At 59.1% G+C, this 22,863-nt stretch overlaps 1 protein-coding gene across 1 annotated transcript in view; it reads right to left on the reverse strand.

Annotated features, from left to right (window-relative positions):
• Positions 1-22,863, reverse strand: part of ARHGAP23 (Rho GTPase activating protein 23) — a 47,032-nt gene that overhangs the window by 15,415 nt on the left and 8,754 nt on the right. Inside the window, 13 exon segments of the mRNA XM_040639818.1 lie at positions 225-298; positions 2,468-2,546; positions 6,178-6,333; positions 6,732-6,853; positions 7,466-7,596; positions 7,852-7,913; positions 9,272-9,589; positions 14,875-15,018; positions 16,259-16,316; positions 16,487-16,598; positions 16,826-16,981; positions 18,613-19,777; positions 22,667-22,721. Of these exon segments, the coding sequence (XP_040495752.1) occupies positions 225-298; positions 2,468-2,546; positions 6,178-6,333; positions 6,732-6,853; positions 7,466-7,596; positions 7,852-7,913; positions 9,272-9,589; positions 14,875-15,018; positions 16,259-16,316; positions 16,487-16,598; positions 16,826-16,981; positions 18,613-19,777; positions 22,667-22,721 (2,632 nt within the window).

Below are 22,863 nucleotides of genomic sequence, written 5' to 3' on the forward strand. Positions count from 1 at the left end.
GATGGCCTCCCCACCTCCCCCCCACGCCCCACAGGGGGTCCCACTGCCATATCTCGGGGGTCTGGAAACCACCCTCTAACCAGCCCTGTTGGATAGATGGAGCAACTGAGGCCCAGAGGGGAGAAGGGCCTCTCCAAGGTCACAGAAGGAACTGGTGGCACTGGACTCCAGGCCTCCCAGGGCAGTGGTGCTCTCCCAGCTGAAGGGTGTCTCCGCCTCCTTACCAGCTTCCGCAGCGTCTTCATCCGCTCCCTGGAGTCTTCAATGCGATTGGCCTCGATGAAGTCATTATATTTGTCTAGAACACAGTGAAGACTCTTTAGAGAGGCGGCAGGCGGTCCCTTTTCCCACTCCCAGGGTGGGTTGCTTCCAAGCTGAGGGGGCCCAGGCTGCTCCAGTTGGGCCTGAGCTGCCTGTTGATACTGGAAGACGGGTCCTTGCCCCAGGCTCCGGGACAAGGACACCACAAGATCAGAAAAGAAGTTATCCAGAAGGAGGGAGGGGCCTTTCAGCCTCCAGATGCCCACCCCGCCTGGGTCAAGATGCCCTCAACTCCTTTTAGAAGAAGCCCAAGGGAACTTGGTAAGCTTATTCAAAAATTCATCTGATGAATAAATGCATAAGGATAGCTGAGGATATTTTGTGAAGGAAGAATGACGAGGGGGGACGTGTCCTATCAGATACTGAAACGTACTAAAAACAGCACCACCAAAGCAGTGTGGGACTCAAGGAGAAAGCTGACCAACGATAAGGAAAAGAAAGGAGGGGAACAGGCCACGTGGATGTTTACTATGTGACAAAGGCAGTATTTCAAATCAGTGGGGAAGGATGGAGGTGTTAATACACGTCCCTGGGACAATTAGCTATCTTGTTGGAGGAACAAAAATTCATTTCCAGCTCACATAGTATGCAAACAAATTTAATTGCATTACAAGAGCCAAAAGTAAAAGTCATTAAAATATTGGGAAAAACAAAAAAATATCTTCACAATCGTGAGGCCTTCCTAAATGTGAGATGCAGAATCCGTTTAAGACCAACAGCTTTGACTACACTTAAAATAATTGTTTCCGATTCCTTACAAGGCAAAGTTAGTAGGCAAATGGCAGACCAGGAGCAAACATCTACAAAAACTAACAAAGGATTAAAACCTATAATATACAGAGCTTGTGTCCTACGAATCAATACAAAAAAAGACAACCCAATAGGAAAATGGGCACACAGTCTGAACAGGAGACGACTGGAAACAGAAAAGGCCAACAAGCTCATGAAAAGATAGTTCATTTTCCTAGTAATGAAAGAAACAAAAATGAAAACAGTCATGCAATGACACTTCTCTTCCAATTAACAAAAATGTAAAATAGTGATAACATCCAGGGTTGATGGGGGTGTGCGGAAGCAAATTCTCTCCTATGCTGTTGGCAAGAGTGTGAGGTAGGGCCTTCTTCTCAGAGGGCAACTTGACATTGGCTTTCAAAAATGCCGACCGGGACTTTAACCTTGAAATTCTACGTCTAGGAATTACCTCAAGGACACCGATCCAGGCGTGCAGGGACACATTTAAGGAAAGTCGTTGCAACCATTTTGGAAAGAGCAAAAATTTGAACACAGCCTAAATATCCACCCATAGGGGAGTGATTAGGCAAATTATAGTCTATTCAGACTATGAACTACTATGTGGTTGATTTAAAAGAAGAATGAGGTAGAGGTCTTTGTACAGACACGAACGAATCTCAAAATTACAAGCCTCCTTTTGTTAAGGACAACCCCACCAGTGGTGTGCTGGAGCCCGCTCACACCGGCTCCTGAGGGCCGGAGTGTTGATTTCCTCTCCACGCCCCGCTGCTGGCGGCCTATCAGTAACTTAAAATAAGCCACGGTGGAAAGATCTGTACCATGGAGACTGGAAAACGCTAAGAATCAAGGGTTTTTCCCCTTGAGAGCCAGATGTTCAGTATTTGGCAGCGAACCAGTGAACTCGCCCAACTCCAAACCCTGTATCTGCATGTATGTCTCTGTCATGCGTGTCAAAGGGTCTGGGAGGAAACACGACGGACCGACAGGCCGTTAATAAGCAGCTCAGCAAACGGTCGAGAGCTGGGCTCTGGAGCCAGATGCCTGGGGCTGAACGCTGGCTCTGATGCTTACAACCTGTGTGACCCTGGGCAAATCACTTCATCTTTGTTTCCTCATCTGTACAGGGGAGATCACGGCACCTGCCTCATGGAGCCGTTGGAGGGAGCAGTGCTTGGCACGCAGCCAATGCTCAGATAGTGCTCGGATAACCTCTGGGGACGGGGACGTTTGCGTTACTTGTATCTATACCAAGTCTGTGACAAGCACGTGTTTCTTTTGCATTAAAACAAAACCCCCAAGAGTAAAACCAACAAACCCAATTTAAAAAGTGATCGGAGTGCAGCACAGACAGGGTTCCTCCTCCTCCCACCCTCCACTGCCACCTGCTACTCACCATCGGTGAAAAGAGGCTCCGGCAGCTTTCGGAAGAACGACTTAAGCAGGCTGCTGATCACATTGAGGTCTTGCCAGCGCTGGGGAGAGGACAAAGATGTCAGGCCCCGGGCAGGCCCAGTGGGGTGCCCACGCCTCCATGCTGGTCCAGCCCAGGCCCTCCCTGGGGTACACTCACAGCTCCGCCCAGACCAGGGATCTCTGGGCTAAGAAGACTCATCAGGGTGGTGGTGGCAGAACAGTCCCCAGCTGGGTCCTGGCCCCTTGACCAACTGGCCCAAACCCTCGCAGCTCCAGCAAGCCCAGCGGGCTCCAACATTTGCCTACCCACACAAAGTACCAGCCACCTTCTTTGGTGCCAGCATTGTGGGACAGAAGTGAGCAACACCTCCTTGGTGATTGGACCTCTTTGCGCCTACTAGCGCTCCCTCCTGCCCCCCCAGGGCTCCCCATTTAGCAGGGAGTCATTCTTGGACACCCCCCCTCCTTATCCATGATGCAGCAGCCGCTCACGCCTGGCACCTTCCTGTCTTAGGCCTTTTGCACTTGCTGATTCCCTCCACGAGAACTTTCCTCCCCTGCCTTCCCAGGCCTGGCTCCTCACCCTGCCCAAATGTCACCGCTTCCGGGAGGCCTTCCCTGACAGTCCCACCTCTGCCACCGCCCTGTCAACCATGCAGCAACCCTGACTTTGTTTCCTCCGTGGTACTTGCCACACTTCATCACTGTTGCATGCATTTGTCTCCTTGGGCCTGTCTATCTGCCTGGAGGGACTGCAGCTCCCTGAGGAGCAGGGATCCTGTCTGTCCCAACCCCCTCTGTGCTCCTACCACCTAGTGAGCTCAGCGAGCCCGGCACTTCAATGGTCTAAGTCAGTAGTTCTCCCCAGGAGCAGAATCACTCCCCCAGGGGCATTTGGTGATAATTCTAGAACCACTTTAGTTTCCAAAACTGGGGGGGTGCCACTGGCATCCAGGGGATAGAGTCCGGGGATGCTTTTAAACTTTCTGTGATGCGCAGGACAACTCCCCACGACCAAGAACTGTTCTGCCCACGGTGTCAAGATTGAGAAACCCTGTTCTAAATAAATGGGTTGTTGAATGCAAGAACGAATGAAGCACGGCCGGGTGTTGCCCCCTCTGACCACTAGGGGGCACCACCACCCTGCACAAAGTCAAGGGTAACAGACTTGACGGGAACTGCTCCGACAAGGTACCGCTCTCCACGAAGACGTACAGCTCCACGACATACACCCCTGTACAATGGGTCCACAGCTGAATGCCGCACCATCCCACAAACAATACCCTCCCCTCAGGCTCAGTAGGAGTTACCGTCACCCTGCCCACAGCACTTAACTTCCAGGGCACCTGAGTGGCTCAGTCGGTTGAGCGTCTACCTTCAGGCTCAGATCCCGGGGTCCTGGTATCAGGCTCCCTGCTCAGCAGGGAGTCTGCCTCTCCCTCTGCCCCTCGCCCCTGCTCATGCTTTCTCACTCTTTCTCTAATAAATGAATAAAATCTTAAAAAAAAAACCAAACGCAACACTAATTTCCAGCAGTCCGCATGACAAAGGGCAGGACTGATGTCTGAGACAAAACCATACCCTCAACACACTCGGCGTGCCCACACTCTGGGCGCTGACTTGGGCCAGCTGCCCCCCCCAGTTCTGGCCATGCTTCTTCCTGGCTAAGGCCCAGAGAATGTGCTTGGGTGCATACCCACCCCTACCCGGTGCAGCTCCTGCCACCTGCCCCATCACCGCCTGACCCCGAGGCCCTTGCTCTTCTCATCTCCCAACTGCCAAACCCAAGGCTGCTGGACCCCTCCCATGTGCACCTATCTGCCTCTCATCCCCAGCCTCCCCCGAACCCTCTCCTCTGTCCCATGCAGAGCCTGGGACACCTGCTGCCCACCCTCTGCCCATCTAGCAGCTCCCTCCATCGTCCCACTCTGTGCCCCAGCATGACCACATCCACCCTCCGTCCACTCTTGGGCAGTGCCCGATGGTGCCATCACCCCAAATCCAGCGGGGCCCCAACGTGACACATCCTCCCTCTCCGGTCTACTCCCCAGTTTCTTCCAGAGACATACCATCAGCCCCCAGCTCAAATACGGGCTCTTCCCTGCCCCCCCCTTCCTCCCTCTCATGCAGCTCCCATCCTCCTTATTCCCCTGGGACCACCGTGTCCTCCTGGCCCCTTGCACTTCCGACATAACAGCAATTTCTCCCGTAGATGCCCTGCTCTGGGCCTCCCTCATTCACATCCATCAGGCGTAAGCTAGAGCAGACCCCACTCTCACTGATGCTTCCCCAGCTGAAGAACAAGTGAAGGCTCCCCATTGTCTCCTGGATCAAGGTCAAAGGCTTCAGTGGAGCCATCAAAAGCCCTCTGCCTCCTGCCCTGGGTCCCACCCTCCCCGCTGCCAAGCCCAGGAAGGAGGAAGGAGGTGGGTCTGTTCTCTCTATCCACACTCAGACCCTCCTCTGGGGTTTTGGAAAATGCCATCATTCCCAGCCTGGACTGCCTTCTCGTCCACCTGCCCCCTCCCATTCATCCTTCAACGATTCCAACACTCAAGTTTCCCACCTGCTCCAGCCCTCAGCATCTTCTCCTTCCTCATCACACGATCTGGTCCCTGGTGCGAGATCAGCCTTTTCTCTTGGCCACCATCCCACATGTCATGTCTCCCCGTTTCCTCCCCAAGGGCAAGAAGACTGTCATGTATCACATAAAACTTCACCATATGGGACTCCTGGGACTTCATTGCCCAGATCTGTGGTTTTCCAGAACATCTTTCTCTGCAGAGCCCCTTTTGTCAAACATGGAAAACCCAATATGGAAATAATTGACATTAAAAAACAGAACAAAGCAGATTTACTCTAGTTCACAGCTCCTCTGGGGAACACAGTTTGAGAAACACTGGCCCTGCTGCAAATACTTCTGTTATTTTTCTTTTTCACACTGAAATATGTTTTTGGCTCTTTTCCAGCTTTACTGAGCTGTGATTGACATATAGCCTTCTGCGAGCTCTTAAGTGTGGCTGTCAGATTCCTTCCCCGGCTGGCTTTGTCTCACCCAACCAGCACCCCTCCCCGCCCCCCCCCTTGCTGTAACCACTGGAAGCGCTGGGTGCTGACACATGCTTCCCCTCTAAGCCAGGGGTCTGCAAACCACAGCCCGGACCTCAAGGCCAGCCAGCGGCCTCGTTTTGTACGGCCCTTGAGCTAAGAAAGGGTTTTTACCTATTTAAGGAGCTGTGAAGAAAAACGAGGAGAAGGAGGAAGAGACCACGTGGTAACCAACGCCTAAAGCATTTGCCACCTGGCCCTTTCCAGGGAAGGTGAGTTGACTGCTGGCGACCTTTCAGAGCCCGCGCCTTTGCCCCCCGCCATTCTCTCAGCCTGGGAGGTCCCTACCCGGCTTTCACGGGCATTTAGCGAACGCTGTTTGTCCTCCAGGCCCCCAGAACTATTCTGGTGCTCGCGAGCCTCTGCCTCAGGGCTCCTCAACCAGGACCGTGTGTCTTTCGGGCTTTAGCTGGCGGGGTGGGGGGTGATGGCCATCCCCAGGACCGGCTTGCCATGGCAGGTCCTGCCTCGCCCACCTTGGGGCCCTGGCCCCCAGCCAGGCACATCGCAGGGTTTGAGGAACACAAGAGACACACACAGCACCTTGCCCCCTCTGCCCCCTCCGCCCCCCGCCGCACCCACCTCATCCTGCAGGTTGATGTCACCAGGCCCGCGGTTGAGCTGCTCCTGCAGGCTGGACACCACTGCGTTGTTGCCCGGCACTCGGTAAATGCCCGTGGACTCCAGCCCCCGTGCCTCCACAATGCGGCAGCACGCGGCCACGATCAGGGGGACCCGCTGGGGACACAGGCAGGGCAGGCATGTTAGGAAGGTGAAGGGCCAGATTCCCCAGCCGTGAGCCAGAAGAGGCGGGAAGGCCAAGAGCAGAGCCAGGCCAGAGCTGCTGCGGGGAACCCCGTGCGGGGGGGACACAAGGCCCTCACGGCTTCCAGTCTGGGGGCTAGACGGAACACCGGAGCCTCGCCAAGGTCTGCAAGGGAGCACCAGCTGGGAGCTGGGGTCCTGGGTTCTGCCTCAGCTCTGCTGTTCCCTCCCTGGGTGCTCCCCCACCCCTCCAACCGCTGTGGCTGCAAGATGAGATGGGGAGCTGGTGCCAGAGTCCCTCAGCTCCGGCCCTTGTGCCTTGGGCTCCCCCATTCCCCGCTGGCTCGTGCTGGAGTATGGCGGGGACTCACCTGGTTCTCTATGGCTGGCTGGCACTCCTCCAGCCGGACCCCAAATGCCCTGGGGGCTGCCTTCTTGTTCTTCTTGATGATGTTGATGCCCCAGGGGGTCTTGGGAGGGGCAGCACTGTCATCTGGGGTGCGGAAAAGCAGACAAAGCCAGCGTGAGCTGGGGGCCTGGGGAGGGGCAGCAGCCGCACTTGGTCACACACACTCACCCACGTTTGGACATATGGGGACTCCATCAGAGAAGCAACTGGAATGCGGAGGGCTGATGGGAAATTATATCCTGAGAGAAGGCCTAAGAGATGAGGGTGTGTATTCCTGAGGAGACAGGCCTCAGAGTAGGTAAGGACTTCTATGTGGTCTCAAGGGCTAAAACAACAAGGTGGGGCCATAGATTGTGATACAACCAAAGAAAGAACTTTCTAATAGCCCGAGGTGTATAAAGATGAAGAAGGCTGCCTCCAGAGAGGACGAGACTCCTGCCCCTGAAGGGACACAAGCAGAGACTTGGAAGCTACCCAGCTGGGATGTCATGGAGGGAAATCAGGTTCCAGGCCCTTCCAGCCCCGAGACTCTGAGAGCCGCCAGACCCTCACAGGCATACCGACACCCACAGGCACACAGAGCCCAACACACACACACCCTCGGCTCCCGTGCAGACCCACAGGGCCGACCCCCACCATCCCACACGCACGCGCGCACACACGCACGCATTACCCCCTTAGCAGCCACCTTCCTACCCTTGCTCCCTGCGGGAGGGTCCTGAGTCCTGAGGCCACGTGCAGTACTCTGTTTGAGGAACTCAGACTTGAGGCCCCCCAGGCCACGAGAGATTTTGGGGGAGGAATCAGCTTTGGGCCCAGAGCTATGGCTGTGTAGGAAAAGGGGGAGAGGAGAAGTCTTCATCTGGGGTGACCCAACATGCTGCCCGCCCTAGCCCCCTACCACTCTGGACCTCCCTCTCCAGCCCTGAAGCAGTGGGCTCGATGCCCCTGCCATCCTGCCTGCCCCCAGCAGAGGGTGACTCAGGGGCTGCCCTCAGGCCTCAAGGTGGGCCCGGAGCATGGCCTCTATCTGGACGGCCCCCGCCCCGTGGCCAGGACTGTTCAGGAGAGCCGGGCCTCACCTCACTTTGCGATAATCATTAAGCTTCTTGCTGATCAGAGCTTGGTTGGCACAGCCGGGGTCCTGGAGGAGAGGAAAGAAGAAATAGAGCCCATCAGTGCCCACAGCCAGCCAACTCAGGTCTCATCCCTAGCCCCCACCTCCGCTTCGCCTCCCCTCCTTCTTCCATCTGCCAGCTGGAGGGCTCACACCCTGGAGCGAGAAAAACTGGGGCTGGACTCCCCAGCACCCCCTCACCAGCTGCGTGACCTAGAGTAACCCACTAGCCTCTCTGAGCCTCAGTCTCTTCCATAGCAGCAAAGGAGATAATTTGGCAACCTCGGGGTTGGGGTGCAGAATTACGCACGTAGCGCTGATCGCATCCCGGCAAGGCACAGAAAAGTGCCCCGTGATCGGCAGCTGCTGCCACAATGAAGGTCACTTGGGACCCCCTGACTCTGCCCTGCTGGGAACAGCCCAGCCAGGCCCCCAGAGCAGGGGCCACAGATTCCAGGTACTTTCCTCCCTACAGTAAGGAAAGATGATGTTCTGAGGAGAACAGAGCCTGGTTCAGCAAGAGGACGGGTCTCCCCTCAGTGAGAGGGTCTGTGGCCCAGGGGCTGTGTACCAGGGCCCCTCCTCCCATGGCCAGAGCAGGTGCACACGTGGACCAGGGCCCAGGCCCACCATCCTCGGGCAGGGACCAGCCCCTGAGCCCAGGACCCCCACATGACTTCGTGCACGGGTGCCGAGGCACCACTGTGCCGGCCCCTGGCTGAGGGGGCAAGGGGCGGCGGACACCCCAGCCCGGGCTCCTGGTGTGCAAGCGGCAGCTGCCCAAGAGGGGGCGTCTTTTAAAAATTACCCTGAAATGCCTGCCAAAGCCTTTGGCTCAACTAGTGCAGCCTGCTGCCAAAGGCCAGTCCTCTTGGCCTCCTCCCAAGGTCAATGTGTTCATGCCCCGCTGACAGGCCAGCCCCTGCAGCAGTGCCAGCCACAGTTCTGGCCCAGGGGCACCTCCTTCTGTAATCCCCTCCAGAAGAAGCCCCTGCGTCCTGAACCCTGACCTGAGGTTGGCCTGGAGCTGACCTCTCTGTGCCAGAGCCCTCCCAAGGCATAATAATAATAATTAATAATGATAATAATAATAATAATAATGAGTGTCATTCCTCCAGTTATTATTGTTCCTGCCAGCCAGGGAACACGGAGGGTGCCAGGTGCTCTGGGAGCCACTGTCTGCATGCTCTCTCTCTTCACACCAAAGCCCAAGTGGGAGGAGCTGCAAGGTGTGCTCCTGTTAGCCCATTTTATGGACGAGGGAACTGAGGCTCAGCGAGGTTAAGGAGGTCCACGGCAGGTGAGGGGCGGCCCTGGGGGCCTCCCCTCCCCCCCCCCACACCACCCCCGCCTTCCCCGGCCCGGGTGGGCGGCCGGGCCCTCACCTCGCCCTCGGCCCTGCTGTTCTCTCGGATCGCTCTGATCCAGCCCAGCATGTCATCCCGGTCCTCAGCCTGAAAGAGATATTCACAGAAGTCAGCGGTGGTCAGCCGGAACACGTGCCTCCTCTTGGTCTCGCTGTAGGAGATGTCCACCAGGCAGGAGCCGATGCAGACGGGCGCCGCCTCGTCCTCACCTGCGACGGCCGCCGCCGCCCCCGCCGCCGCCGGCCCGGGCTCCCGCCGCTCCTTGCTCAGCGAGAGCGAGCGCGCCCGCAGCGCGGCGTACACCCGCTTCCACTGGCGCAGGCCGCCGCCCGCTTTCTGCAGGGAGACACGGGGAGGGGGAGAGACGGGAGGGGGGAGGCTGTGAGAGGCCAGGCCTGCCCTCCCCGCCCCCACAGCCCGAGGGGGGCCCTAGGAGAGCTGCGGGCGGCCACAGCGGTGGGGACCCCGCCCCACTCCCCGCCCCTCCCCTGCCTGGACACCCCTACCCATCGTTCTCGGTCCCCACCCCCCCAGAGGGTCCCCCACCTTCCTTTCAATACTAGCATCTTTCAGTACGAGCGTCAAGGGCATCTGGCACCCGCAATGCCCCACAGAAGCAGCCGCGGGCCCAGCATGGCCCGCCTTACCTAAAATCCTAGTAAAACCATTCCTACTCCACACACTGCCCCCTGCACAGCAAAATTGGTCACGAATCGTCCACTGCAGCCGCTCTCCCCGCTCTTTGGTCTCGTGCTCAAGGCTCTACTCAGTATCCTGGCCGCCCAGGCCCCCCCGTGTTGCCCAAGCCAGGGGCGGCTTCTCCGGCCTTATCCTCTCTCAGGCATGTGGCCCAGCCCACCACTCCTTCCTTCTCTAAACCCCCTCTCTTGGCACCAGGGACCCCTGGGTCCCTGTTTTTCCTCCTAATTCCACTGGCTCCTTTTTCGGTCTTCTCCACTGGTTTCCTTCCCCCAACATCCTCTCACCAACGGGGGCGAATGGTGCCCAGGGGACGTTTGTCTGGAGACATTTTCAGTTGTCACACCTGGGGAAGTACTACAGCATTTAGTACCATAAATGCCGCTAAACATCCCCCGATGTCCAAGACAGCCCCCCACAACAAAGAATCATCTGGCCCCACACATCACTAGAGCTGAGGTTGAGACCCTGCCCTGAAGGGGCGGAGGGGCTCCAGAACTTTGTCCTGGGCTCCCCTTTCCCTGCATGCCACTCCTGTGATGTCATCCATGCCTGTGGCTATAAATCCCATCTGTCTGCTGACGGTGATTCCCAAATGTAACCCCGGTCTGGCATCCCCCCAACCCCCAGCCACAGTCCTGCACCTCCCACCGCCTGCTGTGTCCCCACTTGCACGTCCCATAGGCGCTCGGCACACTACCTGCTCACCCAGGGGCACTTGCTTTCTCTCATCAGATTTATTCTCCACAGCACCCCCCCCCAACTTCTCCAGCTCAGTAAATCCACCCAGACGCCCAGAAACCTGGGAGTTGCCATTGACCCCTCCCTTTTCCTCTCCCTTGACACCCAACCCATCAGAATGTCACAGCTGTTCTGCTTCCGAAATACCGCCTGTCTCCATCTTTCTGGCTACCTACCACCTTGTCCACACCACCAGCACCTCTTACCTGGACAACTACTCAAACCTTCCCAGACCCCACCCTCGCCTCCTGCAATCCGCTCTCCACCCAGCAGCTGCGGCCACCATGTTTTTAAAGTAATCTCTGCACGCAACGTGGGGCTCAAACTCATGACCCCGAGACCAGGAGTTGCGCGCTCTACTGACGGAGCCAGACAGGCGCCCCTGCGGCCATCATTTCTTTTTTAAGATTTTATTTATTTATTTGAGAGAGAGTGTGAAAGAACACGAGAAGGGGGAGGGTCAGAGGGAGAAGCGGACTCCCTACTGAGCAGGGCCCGATGCAGGGTTCCATCCCAGGACCCCGAGATCATGACCTGAGCCGAAGCCAGATGCTTAACCTGCGAGCCACCCGCCATCCGGGTGCCCTGCAGCCACCATTTTGTAATGTAAATGAGATCCTGTCTCTCCCCTGCTTAGCACCCTCTTTGTGGGTTCCTGCCGCCAGTGGAATCAAATCTAAGAACTTCTGTGATGTGTCCCTCCGTCTCCAAACTCAACTTCTCCACCGACTTCTTTCTCACTGTGTCAAGACACAGGGGCCTTCTCTAGCGAACAAGCCACCCTTTCCTTTCTTGTGGCCTTTGCTCCAGCTGTTACTTCTGCCCAGAGTCCCTTCTCTCCCTTCTCCATGTGGCCTCCCTCTTGCCCTTTAGGTCTGAGCTCAAATGTCACGAGTATCACCTCCTCAGCGAGGCCTTCTCTGACCCTTTTTTCTAAAGGCAGCTCCTGCTATCTCCGCGTTTCAAGGCACTCACATCACCCAGTTCCTTTTCCCTGAGTGCTTACTGCAGCCTCGTGATGCTGCTTGTGGATCTTTCCAGTAACTGGGAAGCTCCTGGGGCAGGGAGCCTGTCTCTCCTCTCATGTCCCCACCCAAGAGCCTAGAGCGTCTCCGGGCGCAGCGTAAGTGCCATCAATAGTCACTGAATCAATGAATTAATCATCCTGGGAGCACACTGACGGCAGGGGCTCCATCTCCCCCATCAGACCGAGGCTCCCTTCCTTGGGCTGGTAGCCTGCCTACCACTCCTCACCCACCACGGGCCTCTGCCCTCCGCACAAACCAGGTGAGGAAGCTCCATGGCCAGCAGGTCACACAGCCACGTGTGGCCATGAGCCCTGCCCGCCCCGGCCCTGGCCCTGGCCCTGCAGGACCCAGACAGGATCATCAGAGCAGGAGACAGCCTGGCCCTCCAGGGGATTTTTTTTTATATCAGAGTGAGGTGGTGGCAAGGTGCCCCTTTGAGACCGAACCAGCTAGGTGACCTTGGACGAGCCAAGGCCCCTCCCTTGGCATCAGTGTTCCCTACTGGTAAAATGAAAAGTGTACCAGCTGGTCTCCAAGGTTATATCCGGCTCACGCGTGAGGTCTGTGACTGCAGGGACCTGTCACACCCGCCCCCCTCTGCCCGACAGCAAATGGCCTCCGGACGAGGCTGGGGGCTGGGTGGGGGCTACCCAGGAGAGGCTAGACTAGCTGGAGCAGACAACATCTGGCTGGCAACCAGTTCCCTGGACAGACGAAGGGCCTGAAGCTGACTTGAGGACCCCTCTTCTAACTCCCAGGCCACAGCACCGAGGGGACAAATGAAATCAGGTCCTGGCCGAGCCCGGAGCGAAGGCCCTGTCCTCCAGAACTGGCCAGGGAGCAGGAAGGGGCCAGCTCCCCTCCCTGCCCAGGAGACGCTGTGGTGGGGCAGCCGGGGGCCATCCAGAGCTGGGGGCCAGGCTACCTGGCAGGCAGGAGTCAGCCTTCTCCCCAGGCCCTCTGAGGGGCTCCAACTTTGGGCTGGAAGGGTTTGTCCGCACTGGCTCCCCTTCCTCAGCTCACACAGCTGGCCCCTGCTGCCCCTCCTAGGCAACCCCTCCTGCCATCTTGCTGGCTTTCCTCTTTGGCCTGCGTTCCCCATGTCCTCTCAAGATGCAGCCAGTCTCTTGCCTTCTCCCTCGGTGTTCCCCAACCTGTGGTGGCACGTGCCCGTGCATACCCTGATGGACTCCCTCCAAAGTGCCACGCCCTTGGAGCCTCTGTCCCCAGGACACCTCCATGTCCCAGGGCCCTTGGACTCCACAAGTCGCCAAAGGAACCCTTGGTGTCCTCTCACCAAACCTGCCCCTCAGTGCCCTGTGGCTCAGGGGAAGGCCCCATCACCCCCACAGCCATCATCTGCCTCCTCCATTGTCTCTCACCTCCCAGCCGTCAGCAAACCCAGGCATGGCCTCCCTCAATCTCTCCAAATTGTGCCTTCCCCTCGGCCCCATGCCAGGAGCTGGGTCAGGGCCCCCACCCTCGCTCACCTGGACAACAGCGATGGCGTTGTCTTCTCCTGTCACAGACGTGACCCTTGCCTCCTAGGCTTACACACCTCCCACCCCCATCGGAACCCCTGCAAAGGCTTGCTGTGGGGGATGAGGCCCTGCAAGCAGGCACCAGACTCCCCGCCTCGGCTTCCCCCTCTCGGCCTGGCCCTCAGCCACCCAGTACGCCCTCCATTCCCCCAGACCATCCAGGAGGGTGTCTCCGCTGTCAGAGCACTCCCCTCCCTCCCTGCTTTGTGGATTCTCACACACCCTTCATGTCACAGCCTCCTGGACACCTTCCTGAACCCCGCTGAGGTTGGGGTCACCTACCACACACCGCTCCGCTCCCCTCCTCCCCCATAACAGTCACACACTGGCAACTACTATGCACCACGTGCTTTCTCAGCTCGCCCTGAGGCCCAGCAGGGCAGGACTGGCCTGGCTGCCTCTCCATGAAATACCCAGAACTTCGACCACGAGTCAGGAGCACGGCAGGCACTCGGTCATTACCACGGACTGGACGAGGGCACGGCTGAACGCCTGCCCCGCCTGGCCTCCCCAGCTCACTTCACCTCACAGCAGCCCAGGGTGCAGGATAACCCTGTCCCCATCTTACAGATCGGAAAAGTGAGGCACAGGGGTGAAGGGGGCTGCCCAAAGCCTTATGCTGGCCATGAGGGGCCGGGCAGGAACTCCAAGTCTGTCTGACTTCAAAGCTTATGTTCTCTCCCCAGGTACAAGACCCCTAGAAGGCAGGGTGGAAAATTCGAATCACAGCAGGAGAAGAGCTCCCTGGGCCAGGCCCCGGGTACACTTTAGCTCAGGTCAACTCGTTTAATCCTCGGCAACAGGTGTATGTGCCAGGGGTTGTCGTTAGCTCTATTTACAGACGAGGAAACTGAGTCATAGACAGCTGAGTCGCCCCAGCTCCCCCCAGCAAGGCCTGATGCAGTCAAGGGCCAAGCCCAGCTTTATGCTAACCAGTCTGCTCAGCTCTGCTGCGTCTCCTCCTTCCTCCTCAGCCGCAGCACGGCCTGGAAAGCCCTTCACACTCCGTGGACCCAGGGGCCCCGCCCTCTCACGCTGGGATCCTGTTTGTCCCCCGGCCACCCTCGGGCCCAGCCATTTTCATCGCTCACCTGGATCGCTGTGGTGGCTCTTAATGGGTCTTCTTGCCTCGGGTCGGCCCCTCTCTAATTCATTCCCCAGGAAGCCAAATGATAAGAGGCCCCGGTGCTTTCAGGGGCCCTTGGGATAGAGACTCAAATCTCTCCTCGTCCTGCAAGACCCTGCCTTCTTTTGGGGTCTCAGCTCCTCTAAAAGAATCACTCTGGCCTTGCTCCCTTATTTTCCGTGAGCCCCCGTGTCCTTCTTTGGGGTGATGTGCCAACCAAGCATCACTGTGGGGTGGTTCTTTCTGAATTTCAGGCACACTGACCGGACCCATCGCACAGCAGAGCCCATCTCTCTGGTTCACCTCTTTTTCATGAGTTCTTTGGGTCCCCCAGGAAGTTCTTCCTGACATCTAACCTCCACCCCTCGTGCTACAGCCTCTGCTGGGCCTCTCAGGCTCCAGAGGCTGTGGGTGGGTGCAGAAGCCGGAGAGTTCTGCCCGAGACGGCTTCCATCCACTTCCACCTCATCCCGGCAAGCACCTTACCTTCCCCTTCTTGGTGAGGACCTGCTTATAATACAACCAGCCTTCTCTCCTGATATCGCTGAAGGTCGCGTCTGAGAGGTCAGAGGTCGAGTGGCGCTTAGAGGGAGCTTCGGCATCTTCGGATGTGCCCCAGCTATCCAAGGACTGCAGCGAGACGACGGAGGGCAACTTAGGGGGGCTCCCACGGTACCAGCATGCCAGGAGCCCCATGGGCCTCCCGCAGCCACACGGGCCCGGGGTATGCCTGGGCAACGCTCTGCTGTGCTGTGTGGCCTCACGGGCCCCTCCTGCCCTCTCGGAACCTCTGCACTGAGGCCATGGGACCCATGGGCTGAGGAAGCCAGAAAGGAGGAAAGGCCGTGGCCTGCCGACCACATGCCTCACCACGCTAGAAAAGCCAATCTGGAACCTCCCGTCATTTTATAGACTTGAAGAAACTAAGGAAACAGAGGAAGTGATTGTGTCGACGTGGAGTTAAATAAACAGAGGAAGTAGGCACATCAACAGAGGCTGAGTTAGGGGAACAGGTAGTCATGCCCACAAGGAGTTAAACAGAGGAAGTGATAGTGTCAACACGACTCCAGCAACAGAAGTGACAGGTCAAGGGAGAGTTAAGTAAGCAGAGGAAGTGATAAGGAGTAAGCCAGGTGACGATGTCCTCAAGGTGTCAAATGAACCAAAGATACCGAGGGTTTGAAATCAAATGGCTTTTCCAGGCTGTCCCTAATCACAAAGAGTGAGGGCCATTTCAGAACTGACCCCAGGTGGTCCCCAGGGGAGGAGCCTGGGAACCCCAGCCTGTCCATCACTCTCAATCCTGGGTCACCCTCCTTTCCCGTGTCCCCTGCGCCCTGAAGACGCCACGCAGATCCTGCCCGATGGCGCCCAGGGCGGGCAGTTTCAGGTACCCACGGGGAGCAAGCAAGCTGAACGAGCTCCCTGTCCTCGCAGAGCGTACATGCTAGTGGGGACGCAGGCAAGGAAAGAGGCAGACGCGTCAACTGTATCACGCGAGGAGGGCGGAGGAGAAAAACCGAGGTGCCGCAGGGAGGCATGAAATGTCAGGGATAAAGGCTAAAAATCTCAGAGAAGTTCGAAAAACCTGAAGAAAGTAACCAAATGAGTCATGTGGCCGCGGAGGGGTGTGTGGAAAGGGCATTCGAGACGGGGGCACGGCAAGGGCCCCGGCCTTGGGTGCGAGGGTGCAGGTGTCTCTAAGTGATGCCGGAGCCCACACGGCTGACGCCAGGGCGATCGGGCCCAGAGCGGGGGAGGGGAGACAGGAGCAGGAGTAGACCATCTCTGGCCCCTGGGCTCCACAGCTGAGGCACCGGGCACTCCCTGACCCCCGACACTCTCGCCCCCACACACACTCGCCACTCACCCCATCAGTGAAGAAGCTTCGCAGCATCCGCAGGCTGGGAACTCGGTTTGGCAGGCGCCTGGGGAGTGAGAACGGAGTGTGAGGGCTGTGGGAAGCACAGCTAGGACTTCCCCCCGAATCCCAAGGCTCAGGAGCCTTCCAGGGAGGGAACTCATTGCCCTGGTGTGTAGAGGACCACGAGGCCGAGAGCCCAGTGGGGTGGCCGTGATGGCCGCAGCCCATCCTCACCTCAGAGCCCTGCCCTCTTCCCGGAAGGTGTTGAGCCCATCGTCACAGGACTTGGAGCGCTCTGTGGTGATGGCCAGCAGGTAGGAGGAGCGGCGGCCGGCCTTGATGCTGCCTGCAAAGCCGCCCACATTGGGCCACAGGGTCAGCAGGGCGGCAGGGTGGGGGGTTTCCCGGAGCCCTCCCATCTGGGCCGGGCCCGGAGGTGACTCTACCCATGGGGTCCCAGGGGTAGCAGAAGCCAGCAGGAAGAGGCCAGACATCAGGCAGCAGGCCCAGCAGAGACCCCCGAGGACTAGGCAGCAAGGGGGAGGACAGGGCTGGGGTTCAGGGAGCACTCACTGCAGTCCTGGGAGTAATGGCGGCCGAGGGCAAAGGTGAAGGTTGGGGAGGATGGGCTGGTGCCCAGGACGGGGGCTGAATTCATGGCGCTGGAGACCACAGCAGAGGCAGGGACATGCTTGGCTTGGAGGTCAATGCTGGGGCTGGTGGGTTCATCTGCAAGCAGAGGGAACGGTGGATAAAGGTGGCCGAAAGCTAAACCTGCCCGCCCCTACTCCCAGCCTCACCTCCAGGCCCAGACCACATCCCCAAGGCTCAAGTCCCCCAAGGCCCTGCTGGCAATAGGTCCATGGCCAAGGGACCCCCTACCCCTCCAGACTGTGAGCATGGAGGCTCAGCTCCTGCCTTCCCCTTCACACCGAGGTGACCCAGGCATGAGATCGAGCCACCCTCCCTAGACTGGGCTCCTGGACTAGGAGTCTGTCTCCCAAGGGTAAAGACTATCTTCTCCACCAGATGGGGGCTTGTGGGCAGGTGCTATGCTTCTCCCTCAGACTGGGAGTAGTTTGAAAATAAAGGCTTCACCTCTCCCCCCAGCCCAGGAACTTAATAAGGCTGTGTCTGCCTCCTCAGGCCGAAGGTCAGCCAGGGGAGGTCAGGGCTGGGTCTCCTCTCCTGGTCAGGTCTCTTCTCCCTCACTCCCACGACTGCACCTTGGGTGAGCTCGCCAAACTCAGCTCTAGGTACCGTCTCTCGGCTCTTGGCTCCCGGTCTCATGATCTCACATCTGGTCTTTCTCTCAAGCCCCCAGACCCAGCCCATCATGCATCCTCATGGATACAGTTAGCAAACCCTAAACCTCGTCCTGCTCCACTCTCATTGCCAATATGGAGGTGAGGCACAACCCTCAGCTAGGCCAGGAACCTGGGAATCACCTGGCCTCTCCTTTATTCCACATCTGTTCCCCAGACAACAAACCTTCAGTGTCCCCTCTGCTCTCAGGATAAAGTCCAAATTCCCCAGAGACTGACAGCCCCTCTGGACCCATTCTGATGACCTGGAAGGGCACCCTGCCTCTCTCACTTCGGGGTCTTGGCATATTCTATTCCCTCCCTGAACATTCTCCCCCTGACTAACTCCTTCTCATCCTTCAAGTCTTAGCCCTAATCTCCTTTCTCCAAGATTCTCTCCTTGGCTACCACACCCCAACCTAGGCCATGTCAGCCTTCTCTGTCTCCTCGAGCTCCCTGTACTCCCATCACATACACACACCCTGTGGGGTTGTTCTTTTTCGATTATCTGTCCCTGCCGCTGGACCACCCGCTCCAGGAGAGCACGGAGCCTCACACAGGGCCTGGCACAAATATTTGTTGGATGAATGGATGGATGGAGGGTGGGTGGAAGGAATGAAGAGTGAAAGGAACAAAGGAAGATAGGAAAAAAAGATGGAGGGATAGAAGGGAGAAATGAATGAACAAAGGGAAGAAGGAGAAAGAAAGGGAGGAGGAAAGAAGAAAAATGATGAGTGGGTGGGTGGGTGGGCGGACGAAAGGAAGGAGGGAGGGAGAGAAGGAAGAAAAGACAGAGCTGAAGAGAAAGAGGGGAAGAAGGAAGAATGGGACGGAGAAAAGATGGCTGGAGGAGAAATGAACAGAAGAAAGGATGACAGAAGGATGCAAGAGGGCACAGGATGGATGGATGGATGGAAGGACGGACGGACAGACAGAGAAACAGGCTGATCCCATCAGCACTCAACCCAGAGTTTTGCCCATGGTGACAGGTGGGTGGGGTACAACAGGGCACAGAGGACCAAGTCTCCCAAGACAGCCACCTGGACCGTCACTCACCAATGAAGGGAATGGAAGCCAGGGAGTCTTCAGTAGTGGCCAAAGGGGCCACCTTCCTGCCCAGGCGTTCTACTCGCCCGCTGGTCTCTGGCTCTGGGGACTCTTCACCAAACCCAAGGTTCATCTGTCTTGCGGGGGGCAGCTGGACCTTGCGGCCGGTGGGCGGTTTCTGCCTCAGGACCACCTCGTCGCGACGATCCTCGGCGGGAGGCTCCAGAGCACGGGTGCTGGGTTCTGAGCGGACAACCCTGGGTGGTTCGGAGGCCTCCGGTGGGAACGATGCCGGGGACTGAGCCAAGCTGAAGGTGGGCAGCCCCCCAAAGGGTGAGTCCCGGAAGGAGAGTGCGTGCAGGAGGCCAGTCCGGCGCTGGAATGATGGACTGTAGCTCCGGTATCCAATGTACCCGATGTCGTCCAGGCCTTGGAGACCAGGTGGGGGTGGGGCCTGGGGTGCGGGAAGGTCCCTGGAGTTGCAGGCAGGGGTGCGGGCAGACGGACGCTGGGAAGCCCAGCCACAGCGCTCAAAACGGGGTGACACCAGTGCTCCTGGCCCCAGGGCCTCGGCGGAGCGGGTGGCCCGGCTCAGGTAGTCGTCGGAGCGAGCTCGGTGCCAGCCTTCCTGACCCAGCTGGCTCAAGGCACCCTGGGAGGTGGAGCAGGGCCATGGGCGGTGGGCAGTCACGTCCTCCAACCGGTCCTGGGAGGCACTGCGGGCCCGGGGGGGCATGGCAGGGCACCGTCTCTCCCCCGCCCTGCGGGGTACCTGGTTTGACAGCCAGTGTGACAAGGCCTGCTGGCACTCCAGTCTGCTGGGAGGCACCCGGCCGCCAGACTCGGGGAAGGCACGGGGCGTCCGGGGCTCCGAGGGGAGGCGGGGGAAGGCACCGGGGCTGGGGCGGGGCTGGCTCATCCCCAGGGAAGAGTTGTCCGGATGGGTACGGGCAGCGGAAGGGACGCGGGGCCCCGGGTCACTCCAGGCGGCAGGACTCCGGGGGTCACTGGGCAGTGCTGAGAGGGGCTCAGGCACCATAGTGGCCCAGGTGGAGACCCGGGCTGGCGGGGCGTAAGTCTTGCGAGGGTAGCAGATTGGGGGCGGCTCTGGGATGCTCCGGGCCTCTCCAGAATAGGGCTCGTTCCCCTTCAGGTAGGCGTCCTGGGAGTAGGCCTGGCCGGGGACACAGAGACAAGTGAGCAGGGCGGGACGAGTCCCACAAGGCAGAGCTAAGCAGCCCTGGGAGATCAAGACCCCAGAGAAGCGGACGGAGGGAAAGGATGAAGCAGAGGGAGCCCTGAGTGGGTGGGAGAGGGAGGGCATGCTCCAAAGAGAGTCGGGGGGAAGGGAGGGAGAGAACAAAGAAATTAGAGGCCTTTGAGAGTCTCACACACACACACACTCATACACACACACACTCTGTCTCTCTCACTGGAGACATAGCCGGGATTTCTCTAAGACTTATGACAAGGACAGCCTTTAGCCACAAACATTCCAACATCTGTTTTCTGGGGTCCTCCCCCCATGCTGGCTTCAGGCGCCTCCCTGCTCCCTTACATCCAACGGTGCCCACAGCCCCTCTGGCAGAGCCGGGAAACCCCACCAGAGACCAGTCAAGGTGGTCGGACACAGAGAGGGAAGCCGACTAAAGGGTGTGTCCACGGCAGGATGGGCTGGGGGTGGGCGGGGGCTGGGAAAGCCCAGCTGTCCCTCCATCCCCTGGACCCTGGACGGGGAGCTGGGGCCTGGCTCCTGGGCCGCCAGAGTGAGGAGAAACTTGCCTACCTCTTGCTCCCTCTGGGCCAGGCTTGGGGGAGGGGCCACCTTCTGCCACCCCAGGACTGGAATCTGGCACTGGGAGCCCAGGCTGACACTGCACTGCCGAGGAGTGACAGGGCCGGTGCCCAGGCCCAGCCAAAAAAGGAGGCAGCCCCCAGGGACAGCGGCCTTGTGGCCCTGGCCTAGCCTGGCCCTTGATAGGGGCGGAGTGGGGGCGGGGGGGGGGGAGCTATCGCAGGGCCAAGTAGCAAAGGCTGGGAGGGTGAAACACACAGACATGCTCACGCATGGGGGGGGTGCGCACGCGTGCGTGTGCCACACCACAAGGAGATACCGGAAAACACACACCCAAAGACACACACACACAGAGCGAAACACAATGAGACACAGACACACACAAGTAACTGTCCCTCCAGTCCCAGGCACACACATCATGTGATGAGGACAAGCTAGACCACACACCCCCACACACTCAGCCCCCTTTGGACCCACACACCCAGCCGGGGACACTCACATACCTCTCCCTCCTGCCATCCTGCCGGCTCCCCAGGCTCCCCGCATCAGGGCGGTGGTGGCAGCATCTCGGCCAGCCTCCGCCCCCTCCGGGCTAAGCCCCACTGACCCCTGTGCCAGCCCAGCCTCCGTCCCCCCCCCACCCCCAGTCTGCCCTCCCTGTGGCTGCCCTTGGCCCCCACCGGCTCTCTCTCTCTCTCTCTCTCTCTCTCTCTCTCTCTCTCTCTCTCTCTCGGCTGGCGGGAGGAGGAGGAGGGAGGGGAAGATGGGTGTGGAGGGGCCTCGCCGCGTCGGCGGTGGCGTCAGCAGCTGCCGCGGCCCCATTGGCCTCCAGCCTTGGCTCCCAACCACAGGAATGCCTGGGCCCCACCCTCTGGCTGGCCCGGAATGGGGGTGCGGCAGAGGGCCCCAGATGCTGACATCTGGGACTGCCTGCCCACCCGAACCTCGAACCTCCGGTAACAGAGCTCAAGGCTGCTGCTCTCCGCACCCCTGCCGTTCTCCTCCCGCTGGCCGGAGAGATCCCAGAGATCCCACCCCGGCACTCCCTCCTTGCTGGCCTCGCCTCAGCCCGGGGGGAAGCGTACCCGCAGGGCCTTTGAGACTTGTGGGGAGCCATCCACCTCTCTGGACCTCCAGCCTTACCTCCCCCTCCCCAGGAAGGACAAGGGGACAATCCAGGTCAGAGGGTGGAGGTTCCCAGAGGGGCATGGTGCCAAGCATGGTACTGTGATTACAGTGATTATGCGAGCACATCCAGGGCAAAAGCCAGCCCGTCGGCTCCCAGGACCTCCTGGGTTTGGCCCTCAGCCTTCCCCCAGGGGGCAGTGACCTTGGGGACAAGCAAGCTGGCATCTGGCTGAGACCCATGAGATCAGGAAACTGGACACTGGGCAGAGAGGACTGCTCTGGGCTCTGGGCTCTGGGCCAGGACTGGGGTCGGGGTGCACAGACAGACGGCCTATGTATGTGTGTGTAAGCGTGTGTGAGTGCATGTGCGCAGTGTGTGGGGCGGACAGGGACACGCGTGAGTGCAGGGTACCCTGCATGCAGTCTGGGCACCTGCTCTGTGTGCGGCGGCCCAGGGCCAGGTGCTGGGTGTGCCGCCATGCCCGCAGAGGGGCGAGGGGCACTTGGCCTGTGCATTCCAAGTGTAAGCTTTGGTGGCGGGGCTGGTGTGCCAGGCCGGAGCATGCCGTGATGTCTGTGGGCACACGCGCTGTGAGCTGGGCGGAGGGTCGGTGCTGTGGGGTTCCGTTGTGTGGCTGTGTACCTAGTGTGTTCTGCTTTGGGTATCAAGTGGTACGTGGGGTGTTGTGTGAACAGCAGCACTCGAAGGTGGGGTGGAGTGGGGTGGTACGTGTATGTGTGTGTGGACACATCTACAGGAGACACACTCACCCCGGGGCCAGGCAGGGAGGGGGTGTGGACAACAGGCTCACGGGAGCCGACAAGAACGTGCCAGTCTGGCAGGGCCCGCTGGGCCGCCCTCCTTCCAGATACCCTGGCAGGAATCCTGCCTGCCAAGGCCAGCGCCTGCCCCTCCCCCAGCACAGAGAGCAGCACTGAATGAAGCAACAGCCCGCCCCAGCCCAGGGATGGGCCTGGCAGCCCCGACTGGACATGGCTGGGCTGGTGCTGCCCCCTGCCCCCGACACTGTTCTTTGCCTCCCAAAGCATCTAACGCAGAAGGGAGGCCCAAAGAGAAGGGATGTATCCTGCCCCCAGGCCCCAGGGGCCCTCCGCCGCAGACAGTAGGGCAGGACTCACCAGCTGGAGAATGTCTTCGTCCTTGGGCATGATGGAGAGTTCCAGAGTATCATCGCTACAGAGACAGGGCAGGGGGTCAGGCCAGGCTGAGGCAACAGGGTCTGGGAGAACAGGGATCCTGGTCGCCAGGGCACCCCCCCAGGGTCAAGGGTGTGGGGTGCAGGGACTCGGTGAGTGGGCTGGGAGCTATGACAGGA

Source organism: Ursus maritimus, unplaced genomic scaffold (assembly GCF_017311325.1).
Source record: "Ursus maritimus isolate PB19 unplaced genomic scaffold, ASM1731132v1 scaffold_24, whole genome shotgun sequence".
NCBI lineage: Eukaryota > Metazoa > Chordata > Mammalia > Carnivora > Ursidae > Ursus > Ursus maritimus.